Here is an 18,127-nt window from a genome sequence, read left to right on the forward strand (position 1 = left end):
AGAGTGTGGAGTTTTAGGGAGTTCTTACCCTAAAACAGGGTAAGAACAGCTATCTTTACTGGCTACCTAGAGTGTTCTGATGAAACAGGTTAGATAAGCTGCTGTCAAATTTTTCTTTCATCAATGTGCTGAATGACCACAGTAATACACTCACTAGGGAGGTTCAGTTGACCTAAATTCACTATGACAATGGGGACCTTCCTAGAAGGCTGGTACATTAGAAAACACACGCTCAGACAGCAGATACAAGATCAATCAGTGACATAGGCTGTTTTTATTATTGGATTATTGCTATTAATAAGGCCCTTCAAATTCATGACATGACTTACATCTTTTTTTTTCCCCCTACAGCCTTATTGCAAAATCATTGGCACTTAAAGCAATGAATTCTTAAAGCAATTAGAAGTAGTCAGATTTATGGATATGGAAACTAAGGCTCAGCATGGATAAACAATTTGCCCAAGGTCAATGAACTGAAAATCAGAGCTTAGATCTGAGTCTAGTTCTATCTGAATTCAAATCTGATGCTCTTTCTATTATACCATAAGGCCTATCACATATTGGTAGTTCAACAATTTAAAGACACTACCATAATTTACTCACTAGCAACTAAGCCAGATTCAAGGAGTTTTTTGTTTTGTTTTGACAGCCAAGGTTCAGCTACATTAAAATACAACTAATACATATTTTATGCCAGACATGATGCTAAGTGTTTTTCACATATGGTCTCTACCTCTTCAGTTCCCTCATCTGTAAATGGGTTTGGCAATAGCAGTTTCAGAGCACTAAAGTTGAGTTAAATGAGTCCTGGGCACACAGGAGATTCTTAATAAGTAGGGCCTACAATTAAAAATGTTAAGCTTTGGGCTTCCCTGGTGGCACAGTGGTTGAGAGTCCGCCTGCCGATGCAGGGGACACGGGTTCGTGCCCCGGTCCGGGAAGATCCCACATGCCGCGGAGCGGCTGGGCCCGTGAGCCATGGCCGCTGAGCCTGCGCGTCCGGAGCCTGTGCTTCGCAACGGGAGAGGCCACAACAGTGAGAGGCCCGCATACCGCGAAAAAATTAAAAATTAAAAATGCTAAGCTTTATGCTGTCCTGAGTGTTCACACATTTAGGTTTTTGTATAAAATGAGGAGTGAGGCTCAAGACTTTGAAGACCTATTTGAGCCCAAATCTGTATGAGACACAGGTGTTAAAGCAACAATAAAAAGAAAGTATTAAAACAATCAACATACTGGGTATTTTGGGAAGTCCTCCCACCAAAAGGGAATAATGCTTGGGACATAAGCACAATACTTATTTTAAATACAAATCTGGGGTCTGTGCTTTGATATTAACAACTAGATTATTACATTGTCTATTTTAAAGAGAACATTCAACAAAAAATATCAAGACTAGTTTTCTTCAGTAAAATTGGGGAATTTGGATTTAGTTTGAAAGTAACTTAAAAAGAAGCATTAAACAAAAAAAGCTAGGATATTATTAACAACAACCTAATTTACAGTAACACCCATGGACTTCATTTTCCTGCTAATATGCTCTTTCTTTTCTCTTCCCTAAAATCTGAACTGTAGCTAGCACCCTCTTTTTGTTCCCATCACTTTTGTTATAAAACAACACTTCCTTATAACACCCAGCAGGACTGCTTCCCACAGCTAGGATTACATGGAAGGTGGGACATTCTCAAACTTTTTTGGGGTACATATTGCTGTAACATGCCCTAATTTTGCATTATATCAACCAGATCCTGTATCCCCTTACTGAATAGCCTACTCATCCAGGAGCCTAAGCTACTGTGACTAAGCTACTTCTCAAGTATCTGGTTCCCATAGAGACCGGACAGCGATCACATTGTCGGGTATTCAATGCTTTATACGCCTGAAGAGTAAGGCACAGCCACATGCTCCCTTGACAAAGCCCAGTAACATCCCTGAACCTGTGCTCCAAGAAAGACGGCCCGCCCCTGAACTGCTTTAAGATTTCTCTCCTGTTCCCCGAGCAAACAAGAGGGATGCAAGTTCTTATTATTTTTTTTAATTTTATTTATTTTTTTATACAGCAGGTTCTTATTAGTTACCCATTTTATACATATTAGTATATATATGTCAATCCCAATCTCCCAATTCATCACATCACCACCCGCCTCCCCACCACTTTCCCCCCTTGGTGTCCATACGTTTGTTCTGTACATCTGTGTCTCAATTTCTGCCCTGCAAACCGGTTCATCTGTGTCATTTTTCTAGGGGGATGCAAGTTCTGATCAGCTTGGTTATTATTATTGTTTGGAAGAATCCTTGTTGAGCCACAGTTTTATAAGACATGATTATCAGATCTGAGAGCAGTTCTGCCAGACTCTGAAGTTCTCTAATAAAGAGAACATGGAGCAAGCTTTCTTGCATGCCTCAGGCTACAATTCAACATCCTCAGCAACAGCATCTTCAAAAGTCAGGAAGGGGCGTGTCCCAGCAATGGGACCACAGGCTGACCAAGAGTGCCCAGCACAAAGAAGGTGTTTAGGAAGAAAGCAAGCTAATATTGTCTGAGGACCTTCCGATCCTGAGCTGTGCACTGTTGACTAAATCTGACATCTCCTGCCCCGACCACTCCCCCATGCCCCAGGCTCACCTTCCAAGTATCTCCTTGCCTAGTCCAAGTGGATGTCTAATGGGCATTTCAAACCAGTATAACACTGAACTCTCCATTTTCCCTCCAAATTAGTTCTTCCCCATCTCAACAAATCTATGACTATTCTCCCAGTTGCTCAGGACAAAACCCTGAGCCTATTACTTATTGCCCACCAGCACAGTCCAATTAAATCCTAATTCTCTATCTGCAATTGTAATAGGGAAGAACCTTTTGTATTCTACTACAAGTTAATCCCTAAAGGGATGTCACCTATAAGCTTAAATTATACATAATGGCCCATGTCTGGGAACCCTGCCTCCCAGGTAATGAGCATTAAGCTAAAATACCTTTGTTTAGCTCACAGCGAACATTCTGAGCAGGCCCACCTGTGAATGACTGCAGGGAGGAAGAAATTAACACACCCCTTCCAGAGGCTGATGGGAACCAGCAAATGTTTGACTTTACTCCCTCTCCTTTCAGTATAAAAGAAGACTGAATTCTAACCCAGGCAAGATGTTTCTTTGGGACACGAGTCCACCATCTTCTCGGTTTGCTGGCTTTCTGAATAAAGTCGTTATTCCTTGCCGCAACAACTTGTCTCTCGAGTATTGGCCTGTCGTGCAGTCAGGAGTACGAGCTTAGATGCAGTAACACAATAGAATCCATCATCCAATCAGCTTCTCCATCTGTGCTGCTAATGCATCAGATCACCCCTGAAACCTCCTCTCTGTTCCTCCACCCCTCTCCCCGTACCATTAATCCTCCACACAACCAAAGTAGTCTAAAAATCTAAATCAGACCTTGTCATGTCCCCGTTCGAAGTCTTCCAAGGATCTCCTACGGCGCGTGCAATGAGATTAACCCTGCTGACCATGGCTGGGAGGCACTCTGTACCTGCCCTCATCCCAGCCCACACCTCTCTTGACTCTGCATCTCCAACACTAAGCTAGGCAACACCAGCCTCTTTGTCTCTCAAACATCAAACCCTTTCCTGCCTCTGTGCTTGCTGTTTCCTCTGCTTAGAACACTCTTTCTCCTGATAGGCACATTCTCAACTGGACCCTTCAGGTCACTCTGACCTCAGGCTCAAAGGGTCATGCTCAGGAAGATTTTCCCCAACCAGGCTTTCTGAAGTTGCTCTCTTCCCAACCCCCATCAACTTATAAACAAAGGGTAAGCTTACACTTAAACATCTCAAATCATCCATAGTTGAAAGAATATATACCTTTGGCTTTGGGAAATTACAGAAGGTAAAACTTTTTATCACATGCCCTAGTATGAGAAAACTAAACATACAAACAAACAAAATACTATCGGTTGAAGTCTCAAAATACTAATGGTTGACACTTGTAAAAATAAAATTCATGATATTTGTAATGTTTGGTTTAGATCTTGTCAAGAATCCGAATGAAAAATTCTAAGCTTCCAGTGGCTTCTAGGTTAGGTGTGAATTCCATGTGTAAACCAATAATTTATGGCCAGAGATTGACACGAGGTCGTGCGGTCATGGGATGTTCACCACCTCTTTCTAAACTGACCCCTTTCAATGGCTAACAGCACACTGATCAAGACAACTCTCTTTACATCAATTTGGCCTCTAGTGACAAAGCTTTTAAAGACTTGAGACTTTCTGGGTGGTTTTCAAATGTTGGTTTCCTAAGTGCATGTCCTTTTCAACACTTTTCCTTGAGTTCCAGGAGCCAGCTCTCTTCCTTAGGAGTTAGTTGTAGGGAGATTAAAATTGTTCTGTTAAGATGATCTTCAAGACTCTTCATATTCATTGCACTTTGATATTTCAGGCTTTTAAAGTAGTAGTTTTTGTAGAAATAGGGATAGTAATAGTATTGATAGAAGAAATAATATAAAAAATCACAACTAATATTTATTGAATCCTTATTATGTGCTAGCCACAAATAGAGACTTATTTTGAATGACTGATTCTATGATCTTATTTTTTTATAATCTGTGTTTTTGTTAATTGTCTTCTCATAGAAAATTTGTTTAACAATAAGATGGGACATATTGTGTTTCACATATATCTTATTTCTGACAGACATTCAAATGGTGGAATATTCTTGTTCTTATAAATGTGCATTTTTCCAACCCTTTTTTGGGTTAGGTGTAGCTTTAGGGTTAAAAGAAGGAAGATTGCATTGTGAAGCTCATTGATCATTTCTCTACTTTCACCTTCAGACACCTACATATCAGGCACTCAATATGTATTTATTGAAATAACTATTTATTGAAAGAATGAATACCTGCATAAAATCTGTAAAGACGGCATGACCATTTTACATGTATCAATTTTAACATTCAACTGTGATACAAATCTGGAGTCACCAAGACACAAGAATTCACTTCCTAAGGCTTCAAAAAGATTTAATCTTTAAATCTTTCTTTAAAGATTAAAAAGATGAAAAATATCATATTCACAGGATATTTCAGAAATTAAACGCACTTTAAATAACATGATTTTTGCATGGGAAAGGTTTATGGAACCACCAAGCAATCAGAAAGGATTTCCAAGGTTTTGAGAAACCCAAATGCAGAACATTGAAATTGAAGTTGTACTCATGGAAGGTGATCTATAACATTATTCTGTACCTATACCACCAAGATAAATATTGTAACGGCTCAGAATTGGACGTATTGGTCCTTTGTCATTCAGAGGCCCAATTTTACAAAGCATTCGTGTAAATTTAGCTCCATAGCAAAGGGACTAATAAAGACATTCATAACAGGTGCTTTGAAAATAAAATACTAACACTGGTAATCACAGAAGACAATATCAAGCACAATATTTGCTCCATTGAATATGTTGGGAATAAAGAGAATAAAAGGACATGACAAAAAAATACAACACAAAAGACCTTTCTGTATCATCTATATATTTTACTATTTCATCCTAGAATAGCATCCAATCACCTGTATTCATTGGGGTCCGAAATAGAATGAATGTAATTGCATGAAGTTTATCTCATTTTTAAGAGCCTAAAAAGAACTCCTTCTGTTCATTTATATGTCCTTGTCTTACATATATGACTATTTCAATAAATCAAGTTATCTTCCTTTTTATATTTTAAATGTATTATTTAAAGTTAAGCCACATTCCCATTTGGATAAAAAAATTCAATTCTAGGAATACTTACTCTAAAGAAATTAAAAACTGATGCCTCGTGGTACTCACCCTCCCGTATCTGTTGGCGTAGGACCCAGTGAGCAAGGAGTGGAAAACGATGATTGTCTCGTCCAAGTCCCAGATGAACACCCTCTACAAAGGAAGAACCAATCACTGTGTCTTTCTCTTGGTTGAGAAACCTGCTATTCAGCTAACTTCAACATGATAATGTAGTCTTTAGATGGGAGACAAATGAAAAATATGAATTTACTATTTTTTTTAAACACAGCTGTTCCAAAGGGTATCTCCTAGCTTTCCTCAGATATAACCTCAAATGAGGTGCAAGAGGATAAATACATTAGCAACACTGACATGAATATAGGAAAAAAGACTATAGGTCCTTCCTACTTCTGTAGTTGTTTCTTAGTCTTAGTTCTAAAGAAATGAAACATAAGCTAAAATGAGTTTGTTTATAACTTCTAAGACAGAGAGGGGCAATCAATGAAAAATCACTCAATTGATCTTTTCCTTATCTCTGCTCTCTGTTCATTAAGAAGTGTTAAAATAACTAATCTTGTGTTTTATTCTTATCAAGCCAAGTATTTAAAAATTGCACATAAAAACTGAAACTACATCATCTATTCTTAGGTTGTCTGCTGCGATGTTATCAAATGGATGATATATTGTTCCTGCCCAATTTTCTTCAGATTTCAGAGTTAACAACTTAAGCAGATGCAACACACATGCTCCTGACACACTCTTGGGGTATTTGGAATCGAATTATTGAAGGAACTCATTTCAAAAAGGTCTTTGAGATACCACAAAAGGCCTCCCAAGCCTGCTTTTCTTCTTCTTACCAATCCCACTTACACCAGTACATATTCATACAAGTTCTGCTGGAAATTTTCCATCTTTTCAGCCAAAAGAATCACGTTTTCTACCATCAGTTTCACTTGGGCAATAAAAAGAAACAATTCCAGTGGATTCAAGGCTATGAAATCTATCACCCTTTAAAGTTTTATTTAATCCCTCCTGCTTTGAACTCCACCAAAATATGTCTTGTAAGGTGATAACCACTTCTGTTTAGAATATCCTGGGTTTTCCTTTCTCAATATACATAGCGTGTCTTTAATTTCCGAGTGGATTTTATTAAGCATTTTTCGTACAACACTTAATTTAAATGGCAATGACAGAGCAGTACAAGAGAATTTTGTCAAAGCAGGATTATATAATTTATGATGTTTCACTAAAGAGAAAAAAAATGCTTTACTACATAGCTAAAGTGGAAGAGAAAACAGAAATAAATAACTGCTCTATCTTCAATATGGAAAAAAAACTGGCTTACTTATAGTTAATATGGAACAGAATGCAGTAACAAAGGCATTTGGACACCTTGCTCACAGCAGGTATACAGAATCACCAGTTAGCTACTAAAACACCTTGCTATTTACTCGGGCCTTGCCAATGACATACCTCAAGATCAGAATCTGGCGGAGGAGAAGGATTATTGTTTCTTCGGCCCCGTCCACGTGACTTCCCATCTGAACCTCGACGCAATCGATCAGAATCTGAATCTTTAATGGGTGTTGACGGGCTGTGGATTGTACTGTACTCTGTGGAAATACAGCAAGGACTTTCATCTCTTGTTCTATCACCACGGTGCCAAGATTATCCTTGTTTTAATCCATAGGGAAGTTGGAAAAGTAAAGCACATTTCATTCTGCTCAAATTCTACATTATCTTTTACAGACATCAGTAAATAATTTAAGAGACGGTTGATGCTAGACTTGTTTGGAAAGAACGTGTGATTAGAAATAATTAAAAATTAATGGAAGGTGGGAGACAACAGGTTGTACCAAGTAGGGGAGATTTTCTTTGTGGTTCTCTGTGGTGAGACAACGTACCCCCATCTCCAGGCCCACTTGCTTCTCTCTCATCCCACAAATAGCTCCTGGCCATACTGAGAGGTCCACACCATTGCCTTACCAGCCATGCTCCTGCCTACAGAAAGGCTTCTGGTTCATGGAACGAAATGAAAAGAAAAACCCCTGGGCCAGGGAAAATGGAATCAGATGGATTTTTCTTTGAAAATTTAAAATTCTCCATTTTCTCCCTCATTTTATGTGAGAACAAGGGAGCGGCAAGATGAGGAGAGCTCATGTACGAGCAATGCCATACTCTGTACGGCATTCATCACAGGCTCTTCCTGTGTCTTCATCTCTTTGAACCAAATATCCCAAACCAGGCAGCACATTAAAAGTACTCATCTGGGAAACTCAGAAAAACCACAGAAATAATCGTAGAGAAACCACAAAATTAAAAACAACCCCCAACCAGCTCAGAGGAAGAGCTGGGCAGTGGTTGTGGAGTCGGGAAGAGACTCTTATCCTGTTTCCAGAATAAACAAAAAACCCTCTACTCTTAGCCCTAGGTATGTTCTTTTCATAGTCCAACCAGTTCACTCATCAGACAGTCTCTACCTGCCCAAACTCCAGATGTGCCGGCGTGCTGGCTCTCCCCCAACCTCTTTGCCAGATCACCGTACTAGATATGGGTTGGAATCTCTCAGTCTAATAAGAGGAATGATTATTCTCATGAAGACGCTGATGTGACATTTCACCAAACAGAGAACTGTGGAGAACAGCTAAAGACGTGGTAGCCTTTATTAATGTACTATCAGCCTTGACTCTACCAACAAGGCCTTCCATGTGTCAAACTGTGTGACCTCAGTATTACCTCCAAGTTGAAGTGCTTCTCCAAAGCCTTATGAGTCAGGGTAGATAGGAATGGGCTCTGACAGAGTAAATTCTGTTTTTAAATCACATGAAACAGCCCTACGTCTCTTGTTTAACCTGAAAACCTAATTGATTCCTATCACTTTTAGATGTAGCTTTTGCATGTCCTCTGGCATAGCAAACAAGATGGCAAACTTCCTCATATAAACTGGATATGTGATCCTTGAACCTAGAAACCACCATGATGACTTTCAAGGCTCTTGGTTAATTACGGCAAGAAAATTCAAAACAACTCCACTCAATGCTCAATTTGTGTTAATTGGGATGATTAACATAAACTCCGAGCTAACTCATCTCATAGAACTGTTAGAATACTGTGCCGCCTGGTGAACGATAAACATTCTCTAAATCTATATTAGATTCTTTTCTTGCAGAGGTAGATGTTTGTGGCATCTTCTCAAGATGTTCCAAACCAAGCAACTCTCTTCCATGTTTCATAGAGAATCAGGAAGTTCAAATGAATTTATTTTTTATGGAGTTCATTAGATTCAAAGTTGTGTTTTAAAGAAAAAGTCTTGACCTCTTTTTTCTTTAAATATTCTGTGATCTACATCTCCATACAGAATCTTTATAGCCACCACCCTATACAGAACACACACCAATCTCTTTTAACGGTTTCAAAACGGAGCTGGACTTCAAGTACTTGTCTGGAAAGTCTATCTTGAATGGTGCTGAGCTCTCCAGCTTTGGAAGTTCATATCTGAGAAGAAGCTAAAGACACCAAGCAATGTGTCTTATCGCATCATGCTTTACACCTCAACTTCCAGATAGTTTAGAGATAATTTTGTCCTCAAAGTCGTTTATCTCACCTAAGTTTTCTAAGCCTAGATTTCCTCCAGTTGATTGCCTATTCCTTTATTTCTTGGTGTTTACTTCTTTATCCCTTTTTTAAAAACTCAATTAAATCTTTAAAAATACATTCCTTTTCAATTTGTTTGGAAATAGAAAAGCTATAATGAAATCGATTACTTACTTCTATAAACCTCCCCCCAAAGAAAACAAATTCAGTGATCAAAGTCTACAAGAAGACTTTTAAATCACGCTATGTAAAGTTTTTCCAGGTGAAGAAAAGAAGCCCTAAAAGATGGACAATCTGACAACTTATTAGAAGGAATATGAAATTTGAATAATGCAAGCTAGTTTTTTCAAAAACTCCTCCTCTTTGTTTTACGAGGTAGAATTAAATGCTTCTACTCTCCTAACCAGTTTTCCCGTCTCTTAGTTCTCCTTCCTCCTACAAGTACAAAACAACAAATAATTTAATCTTCTAATCCACTAACATCTCATGTTTCATTAAAATCCTCTCTAAATTGTTCAACTTTACCCCCACTGAGACAATGGATGTGAAAACACTCAGAAGAGCATTCATTTCATTTAACAAACACTGACTGAACGTTCACACTATTCCAGGCACCGTACTAGAAGCCTGAAGTATAATGATGTATACCAAACAGATATGGTTCCTGCCTTCTTGGAGTTTAACATTCAGAGGAAGGCACTGATTCATCAATAAAAATGAGAGATTACAAAACAACTTGGAAAAGGTTATGAAATGGGAAAAGCAGAATGCTAGGTGACCACAGAGGAAGTGCATATAGCTCCGATTTGCAGGGTCATAGAAGGTTCCTCATGATGGAAGACAAACATGCCAATAAAAAGGGTATGCAAATGTGCTCCAAGTAGTCACATGAGCACGTGTGAAGGTGCAGAAAGAGAGAGCATGTTGCAGAACTGAAAAACCATCGATGTGACCTGACTCTATAGAGATAGAGTACACAGACAAGGCTGGAGTGGCAGCAAAGAATTCAACAAGGGGCTGATGTCATCAAATTTACATTTTTAGATGGAGGACTCTAGCTCCAGTGTAGCAAGGGTCCTGGAGACAAATGAAGACTGAGAAAGGGAGATCAGTCGGGAGGATAACTCAGTCATCCAGGTGATGCATACGCTGGTGGCCCAGATGCAGGCAGTGGGGATAAGGAAGAGTTACAGGTTCAAAGAGTCATTTGGGGGCTTCCCTGGTGGCACAGTGGTTGAGAGTCCGCCTGCTGATGCAGGGGACACGGGTTCGTGCCTCGGTCCGGGAAGATCCCACATGCCACGGAGTGGTTGGGCCCGTGAGCCATGGCCGCTGAGCCTGCGCGTCCAGAGCCTGTGCTCCGCAACGGGAGAGGCCACAGCAGTGAGAGGCCCGCATACCGCAAAAAAAAAAAAAAAAAAAAGTCATTTGGCAGCGAAATCCATAACTAATGGGATAAAGAAGAAGGCGGAAGGTTGATGCCCATGCTAGTGGTTTGGCAACTAGGCAGACTGTAGTATGAGCATGGGGCTTAGGAAGGAGGGATGGAGGGAAAAATGTAGGTGAGAATTTGGGTCCAGCTTTGGACATATTGAAATTGAAGGTCAGCACATTTTTTTGGCAAAGAATCAGATAGTAAACGTTTTAGGCTTTGTGGGCTATGTGGTCTCTGTTGCAGTGACTGAACTCCGCCATTATGGTGCCAAAGCAACCCCAGACAGGATGTTGGTGAAGGAGTATGGGAGTATTTCAATAAAACTTTATTTACAAAGCAGATTTGGCTTGTGGGAGGATATAATTGCATTCATTAATGTAACCGTGTGACTATGAGATTCAAGTAAGTGACTCTGTTGTGACTGAGATTCAAGCAAGTGACTGTCACCTGACTTTTCTGGGTGGTGTCACTTCTTCAAACCTGTTAAATGGTAAACGGTAAAACTGTGTAGTAAAGATAGTAAGTGAAACATGTTGCTGAACTAACTGGAGAACAAGGTCCAAAATACGGAGCTAATTTTGGGGGAGCTGATAACAAGCAGATAAGGAATTTAATACCTACTTTTGAAAAGGCCCTATCCCAGGTGCTAAGAGACCTGAGCCATCATGTTGTCAAAACATCCCTATCTTGAAAATGCAAACAAAGCAAGAGGAGGATAGGATTTTGTTTTTCTCATGGACACAGTAACCTGACATGCAAAACAGATTACAGATTCTCCTCGGGTTGATACGGGCACACCGACACCTCCATCCTGGGAGGGATTCTGTGTTCTCATCTCCAACAGAACAGACCTCCGTGCAGGCACCAAGCCTAACGAAACCACTGTACGACGGGCACTGTTCCAGATGTGTGACCTTGGGGACACCTGTTGACTGGGCTCTTCGCAGTTGACTGAATCCGGAGGACACAGTCACAGATGACAGTGACACTGCATGAGGAGCTAAGTTTGTTTATGGGAAAAGCAAAACTCAAAGGCCCTGCCTGCCATGGTCAAGCCATACTGTTCACTAACCAGTCAGTCCTCTGTATCCTCAAGGGTAGTACATCCACAGATCAAAAATGTTTTTAAAAAATTCCAGAAAGTTCCAAAAAGCAAGACTTGAATATGCCACGTGCTGCCAACTATTTACATAGCGTTTCATTATATCAGGTATTATATGTAATCTAGAGAGGACTTAAAGTATAGAGAAGGATGAGCATAGGATATACGCAAACAACTACACCATTTTATATAAGGGACTTGAGCATCCATGGATTCTGGTATGGTGCGGAGGGCGCGTGTCCTGGAACCAATCCCCCAGGACACTGAGGGATGACTGTACAGGAGAATTAGGAAATCAGGTGAAAGGGCAATTGGAAAAGGAGCACATATGCCTGGCACACCGAACACTTAGATTTTCCTTGACTTGCAGTCACCTCTGACACCTGAATCTGACAGCTATTCCCTCCCAGGTTCTCCCCCAGTCACCCAACAACACTCTGTAAAACGGATTCTCCTCTCCTGTAAGTCAGCCTGGAATCAACCTCTCTAGTCAGAGATCCTCAGAGTTGAAAACTGATATTCCTGGAAGTTTTCTGACAATGGTTTCTGGCCAGTTTGAATTTGTAGCACACTTGGTAAGCACTGATACTTCTTTTCAGATAATGATTGCTGTGTATTCATGTATTCATTGCTTCCTATTCATGAAGAGGAAAACCAGTCAATGTTCATTTTGACATGGTGTATTGAGATAGAGAGCTAGCGATCTTTTGTCAATGTGAGCATTATATATAATGTATATTTGTGAACACTGCATACAATGTACAGTAGACATTTATACATTTGGTGAAAAGACCTGATTAAATTTGATTAGGCTCCTGACATTTTTTTTTTTTTTTTTTTGCAGTACGCGGACCTCTCACTGTTGTGGCCTCTCCCGCTACGGACGCGCAGGTTCAGCAGCCATGGCTCACGGGCCCAGCCGCTCTGCGGCATGTGGGATCTTCCCGGACCGGGGCACGAACCCATGTCCCCTGCATCGGCAGGCGGACTCCCAACCACTGCGCCACCAGGGAAGCCCCTTGACATTTATTTTTAAAGCTTGATAGTCTTTGACAGTAAAACAGAATAAATTAATGTTGTCACTTAAAAAAATACAGTTGACAAGGCTCGTGTTACTTTGGGAACAATTAAAGATATAAAACTGGATAACAAGTACAATTAGGTAAACTAATTGCTCTTGATCTAATGTTCTAAACTAATGCTCTTGATCTAATGTTCTAAACTAATGCTCTTGATCTTTCTTGATGTTCGCTTATTAATAGATTGAAGTCATCCTGAATGAGAATGAAAATGAAAATAAAGTAGTTTCAGACAATAAAAAACTCCCTGAAATTCCCATTACTCTCCAAACTCTAAAGGAATTCCAGTGGTGGCCTAAACTTCACGCTTGCACTGTCCGGTGACAGAGTCACTACCATAGAAGACAAATGCTCACAGCAGAGCACGGATGTATATACACACACTCATTCAGCTAACTTGCTTTTTTCTGCCCCCCAATAAAAGGGGAACAATGTTGGAAAGGTCTTCAAAAAGACCTTTGAAACAAGTCAATTTTAAGGCAGCTAAAAATTGGTCATCTTATCCTTGCCCTGGATCTAATCTTCCATTCATACTATCCTTCTCTGCTGGAGTTTGAGGAATGAATGGGGAGGATTTTCTTATGTCTTTTCTTTTTAAATTAGTCATTAATGCCACATCTATACTGCTAATGGACTGTAAACTCCATTGCCGAGTTTCAGTTCTTCCCACCTTCCCCTTTCCACTGTTGTGATTTGGGGAATTCTGACTCAGGAGACACCGCTAGCAAATGTTTTTGGTGATAAAGGTTTCTAAACAGCTCTGATGCATCTTCCACTCACTTTCTTAGAACGCTGCTATACCTTCACCTCTCTCCATCTGTGATGCCAGCAGCTTCTCTTTCGGATTTGATCTTTCTTAAACTTCTGAGAGAAAGGTAAACACGTAATGCTATCTTCTCAGGAAGTCCTGGCTCCAGCCAGTGCCCCTGGCCTACTGCCCACGGATGTACTTGATCAGATTCGACTGGTAACTGTGTACCAGGCCAGCTCCATGGACTTGTGGCCTGAGCGGTCACAAGGCTGTGCTCAGATGGGCCCTGCACGTGGTTGAAGGCTCTGCTGTGTGGTTTTGAAAGTCTTGATCTACGAACAAAGGGCCTGCATTTTGTGCCCTAGGGCCCACAAACCAGGTAGCTATCCTGCCTGTGGCTGCCACGAGCAAAGCCCTGAACCAGTGGAGCAAATGCCACTTTAGGATTACGTGCTGAGACCCAGCACCTACTTCGCGCCAGGCAGCGTGCTAAGCACTGGGGACCCAACCGAGCCGGATGGCGGTTCCTGCCTTCACAGAACCTCAGCGTCGCCTATAGTCATGACATACTGAGGCGTCGCAAGCGACAGCATGGGACAGCTTGACCCTCAGGATCAAGTCTCCTTCTAGCCTCCAGCAAGAAACCTGCCTACCTGCCCCCTCATTCACTGAAAAAACAGAAGCACCCACTCTCCACAATTTCCATGCCTGGGTAAACCCCCTGCCAGCACTTTTCAGGAACAGTCTCCTCCCCTCTTGTTAGGATGGATGAATTTCTGCACTCCCACGGCCAGCCCCTCATTTGGGCATGAGACCCCAGCACCCTGTCACCTACTTCAGCCAGTGTTCTTCCGGATCCCTCACATACGTATACAGGCTGGATATATTTCCTGCCTAAAAATACCCCCAAATTCTCCCTCTAGTTTCTGCCCCATTTCTCTATTACCCTATAGTGTACAGCAAAAGCAACTGAAAGAATTGTATTAGCTGCATCAATTTCACCCTGCTGGACCTATCTTCTGCAACAGTTCACCTGTCCTAACTCTCTTCTCTTTACACACCAGGTCATCCTTCCAGGCACTTCTGTCGACTAGAGGCATTTTTATATTTACTATTGTCTGTGTGCTCCGGTAGAATGTAAACTCCCAGAGGGCAGAGACTTCATGTTGTTCACTGCTGAGTCCCCCGTGTCAAGAACAGAGCCTGGAACATTCTGGAGGCTCAAAACACATGTGTTGTCGAATGAACTAACAACCTGGCACATGGACATCCCTGGTTCACAAAATGCACATGATCACCAATAATCCGCAGAGCAAACATTTTAAACACTCTCTTACGGAATGTGTCACAAGTGAGTACTTATCAACGTGGCGTCACACCCTTTCAGGGAGGATCTGACAGAAGGAGAACTCAGACACACGCGGTTCCTTATTCCATCCTCTGGGTTCAGCTGACTTCATCCAGTGCAGAGCTAGGGGTAGACCTTACCCTTCACAGTAAAAGAAAAGTGAGGTCATATTTGGGTTGAAAAGCGGGAGGGTAGATTGAACAGGGCCTCCTCTAGGCTTTGAGATGACTCCTCTCATTCTACCTGCCTTCTCTGCCTCATACACTTAACCGGACCTGCCTTGACTTTTCTCAGAGAGAGCGTCACTTCTCTATGCCACAAGCCTTGCTTTGCAGTGATGAGAACAGCGTCAGGTGGTCCAGCCTCTGATGGGCTCCTGGATGGGGAGCTTTGGCCGCCACCTTCTCCCAGGGGTTTGGGGCTGGGGGAGGGGAGCTGCCCAGGACCCAGGCTTGGCCACATCAATTATGGAACCTGCACCGACTCTGAAAATATGACCTTCTTCTCTTTCAATGTTTGGGAAATAATCCACCTATGGAGGGGGTGGATCCTGCAGGCTTTGGTCCATCTCCACTTGTCTCTAACTTATAGGACAGAACACGGAAAACTAAGCAGTTCAAATGTCATCACAGTGGACAGTGTAACCTACAAATCCAGACAGTATGATCTGAATGGGCGTGGTAAGTTGTCATTTAAATAATTATCTGCACACTCTCTGGACTTCAGCTTCTTCAACAGTAAAATGAGGATGACACCATTATGAAGAGCAGGTAATGATTTTATGCTGCAGTATTTTGTACAACGTGTTAGTGCCATCGTGTGAAGTGAATTGTTCAAAGTCACCTCCCTGGATTCAGGTGTCTTATTGGTAAAGACAGTCATAAAGTGATCTTCCAGCTTAGAAATGCTGTTCATCCTTCAGTGAAATGTAAGTATAGTTTAAGTTTGTTCTGATGGAAATGATACCATCACTGAGCTCATTGCAAAGGGTCTGTATCTCCAGCCTTGGATGAATATCCCTTCCCTATCCTCTGTCCCTCACTCATTCCCATCTTCCGATGCTGAGGATAAATTTTACCTCCTTTATTAGTTTTTTCCCCAAACACTTTACATATGAAATCTCTGGTTCCTGCATTCTTCTGGAGCGCCTTGCTGCTTCTCCTAGCACTACATTGTTTCAGCTCAACCTTTCTTAGGTTTGACTGTTCACACAGAATGCTCCTTAAGGACAGAGAATAACCCTGTTGCTCTCTGTATCCCCACTGCACCTAAGAGTACTTTGTAATTAAGAGATGCACAATGATTAGCTAAGGGCATGTTGGAGAACATCGTCAAATCCTCATTTACAGGTAGCAGTGGAAGAAACCACGCTTTTTGCCCTTCCTTCAATTATGCAGCAGTGTAACAAAATTTAACAGCAAGATTAAGGAATGAATCTCAGGAGAAACATACTTCCTCTATAACCTTTCTCAACATCACAGCTGAGTCAAGGGAGGTAATTAGATGAACAAATGTACTGAAACGGACACATTAGGGAAAACACTAAATGAGAAGCTGGAAAGAAAAGGGATCCCTCAGAAAGAAAATTCTTAGAACGCTCAGAACATTTAAAATGTCATCGGGGATGGAAAAGAAAAGAAACTACAGAAGTTGAAAATGATGTCAGAGGTAGAGAAAATGAACTCTGACCTTTGGGAAACATATTACAATTGGCAACATATTTCTTTATATAAATTAGCTGAACTGAAATGAATACAAGCCTATGAATTAGATGGGGAGGTATGAGACTCTGGGCAGAGAGAAGCAGAGATGGAGACACGTGTGCTCTTGGGAGGCTATTATTATGAGAATCCTGAAGAGGTTTTTGTGCATACATTAACCAAAATGGCAGCATTTAAAAGATGGTTGTAATGTCGTTTGCAAAACAGGTGCTTCCTGAGCGTGAGTAGTTGTGGTGAATCTTTTCTCTGGCCCTTATTCTTATTGAATCAAACATTTACATTCTTTATTTTATTTTCTGAGTAATTTATATCCTATCTTTCTCCAAAAAGGGTTTAAGATACACACCAAATCTATACACAATAACTCCACAGCAGTCTTTTAAAACAATGAACGAGGGCATGAGACGAAACACTGGAGTGGGGAAGGTAAATAAAATAAAGCTGGGAGGAGAGTGTCAGCACAGGTCTGCTTGCCCTAAGTCTGCAGTCAACACAGGCAGAGGCACAAAGACTCATGGGGCATATAAGGTGAGACGAACCAATTTCTCTACAGAAACGAGAAGGAAACACCTCATGGGACTGCTCATTGAGAGGGTGTGTATGATGCCAGGAACATACCCTCCTGGTAAATAAAACAGCACATTTCACAAGACTCTGACTCCTAAGGCTGATTACCCTGGACTCCATATGGCCCACTCGGCGCTTCAGAGCACAGAACATGGACGGCAGGCATCTTGCTTATCTTAAGGGTAAAACTGAAAATATCTAGAAGAACGAGCCCATTACTTACCCTTCTGGCAGCTAACAGAAGCAAGTTTCCACTTGGGTTTTAGACGGCAATGAGGGAGGAGGTTATACTGATGCGTTACTCGGAGGAGAGTGATTCTCGGCTGCTGGCTTGAGAGGATGCTTGAACTTTCTTACTAAGTTAGCTGCACTGAGAATGGAAAGGATATTCCCCTATGAAAACCAAGAGACATGTCCAGGGACGATTCCCAGATGGAAGGCCGCAGCCCTGAGGGAAGGCCAGTGGCGTTCCTCAAAAAGCTAATTTAGGACCCACAGAGACCTACAATGTAACGGGCCAACAAGCCTCCAAAGTGACATGCCAATTTTAAACTGGGAGCTTTTTAAAGTGGGAGCTATCTATCCTGGCAACAAACAAACAAACAACCTCATCAAAGCCTTGAACAAATTACATTACATCATATAAGACTCTCAGTGAATATTACCTCATCAAAGGATAAGAGAAGACTTAAAGAAACTTTGATAACTTCAAGTGACCAGTCATAGAATCCTCCCACAAAAACTTGTGTAAAATAAGGCAAGGCAAGTACGCTTGTTGACTAGTCT

The 18,127-nt window shown here is 41.3% G+C and overlaps 1 protein-coding gene across 11 annotated transcripts in view; it reads right to left on the bottom strand.

The window, feature by feature from the left end:
• Positions 1-18,127, bottom strand: part of EYA1 (EYA transcriptional coactivator and phosphatase 1) — a 159,277-nt gene that overhangs the window by 67,495 nt on the left and 73,655 nt on the right. For all 11 annotated transcript variants that reach the window (XM_060287383.1, XM_060287382.1, XM_030859578.2 and 8 more), the window contains 2 exons: positions 7,218-7,357; positions 5,814-5,897 (listed from right to left, as the gene is read on the bottom strand). In XM_060287383.1, coding sequence (XP_060143366.1) covers positions 5,814-5,897; positions 7,218-7,357 — 224 coding nt within the window. The remainder of the gene's footprint in view (positions 1-5,813; positions 5,898-7,217; positions 7,358-18,127) is intronic.

The sequence above is a fragment of the Globicephala melas genome, chromosome 17, assembly GCF_963455315.2.
Source record: "Globicephala melas chromosome 17, mGloMel1.2, whole genome shotgun sequence".
Classification (NCBI taxonomy): domain Eukaryota; kingdom Metazoa; phylum Chordata; class Mammalia; order Artiodactyla; family Delphinidae; genus Globicephala; species Globicephala melas.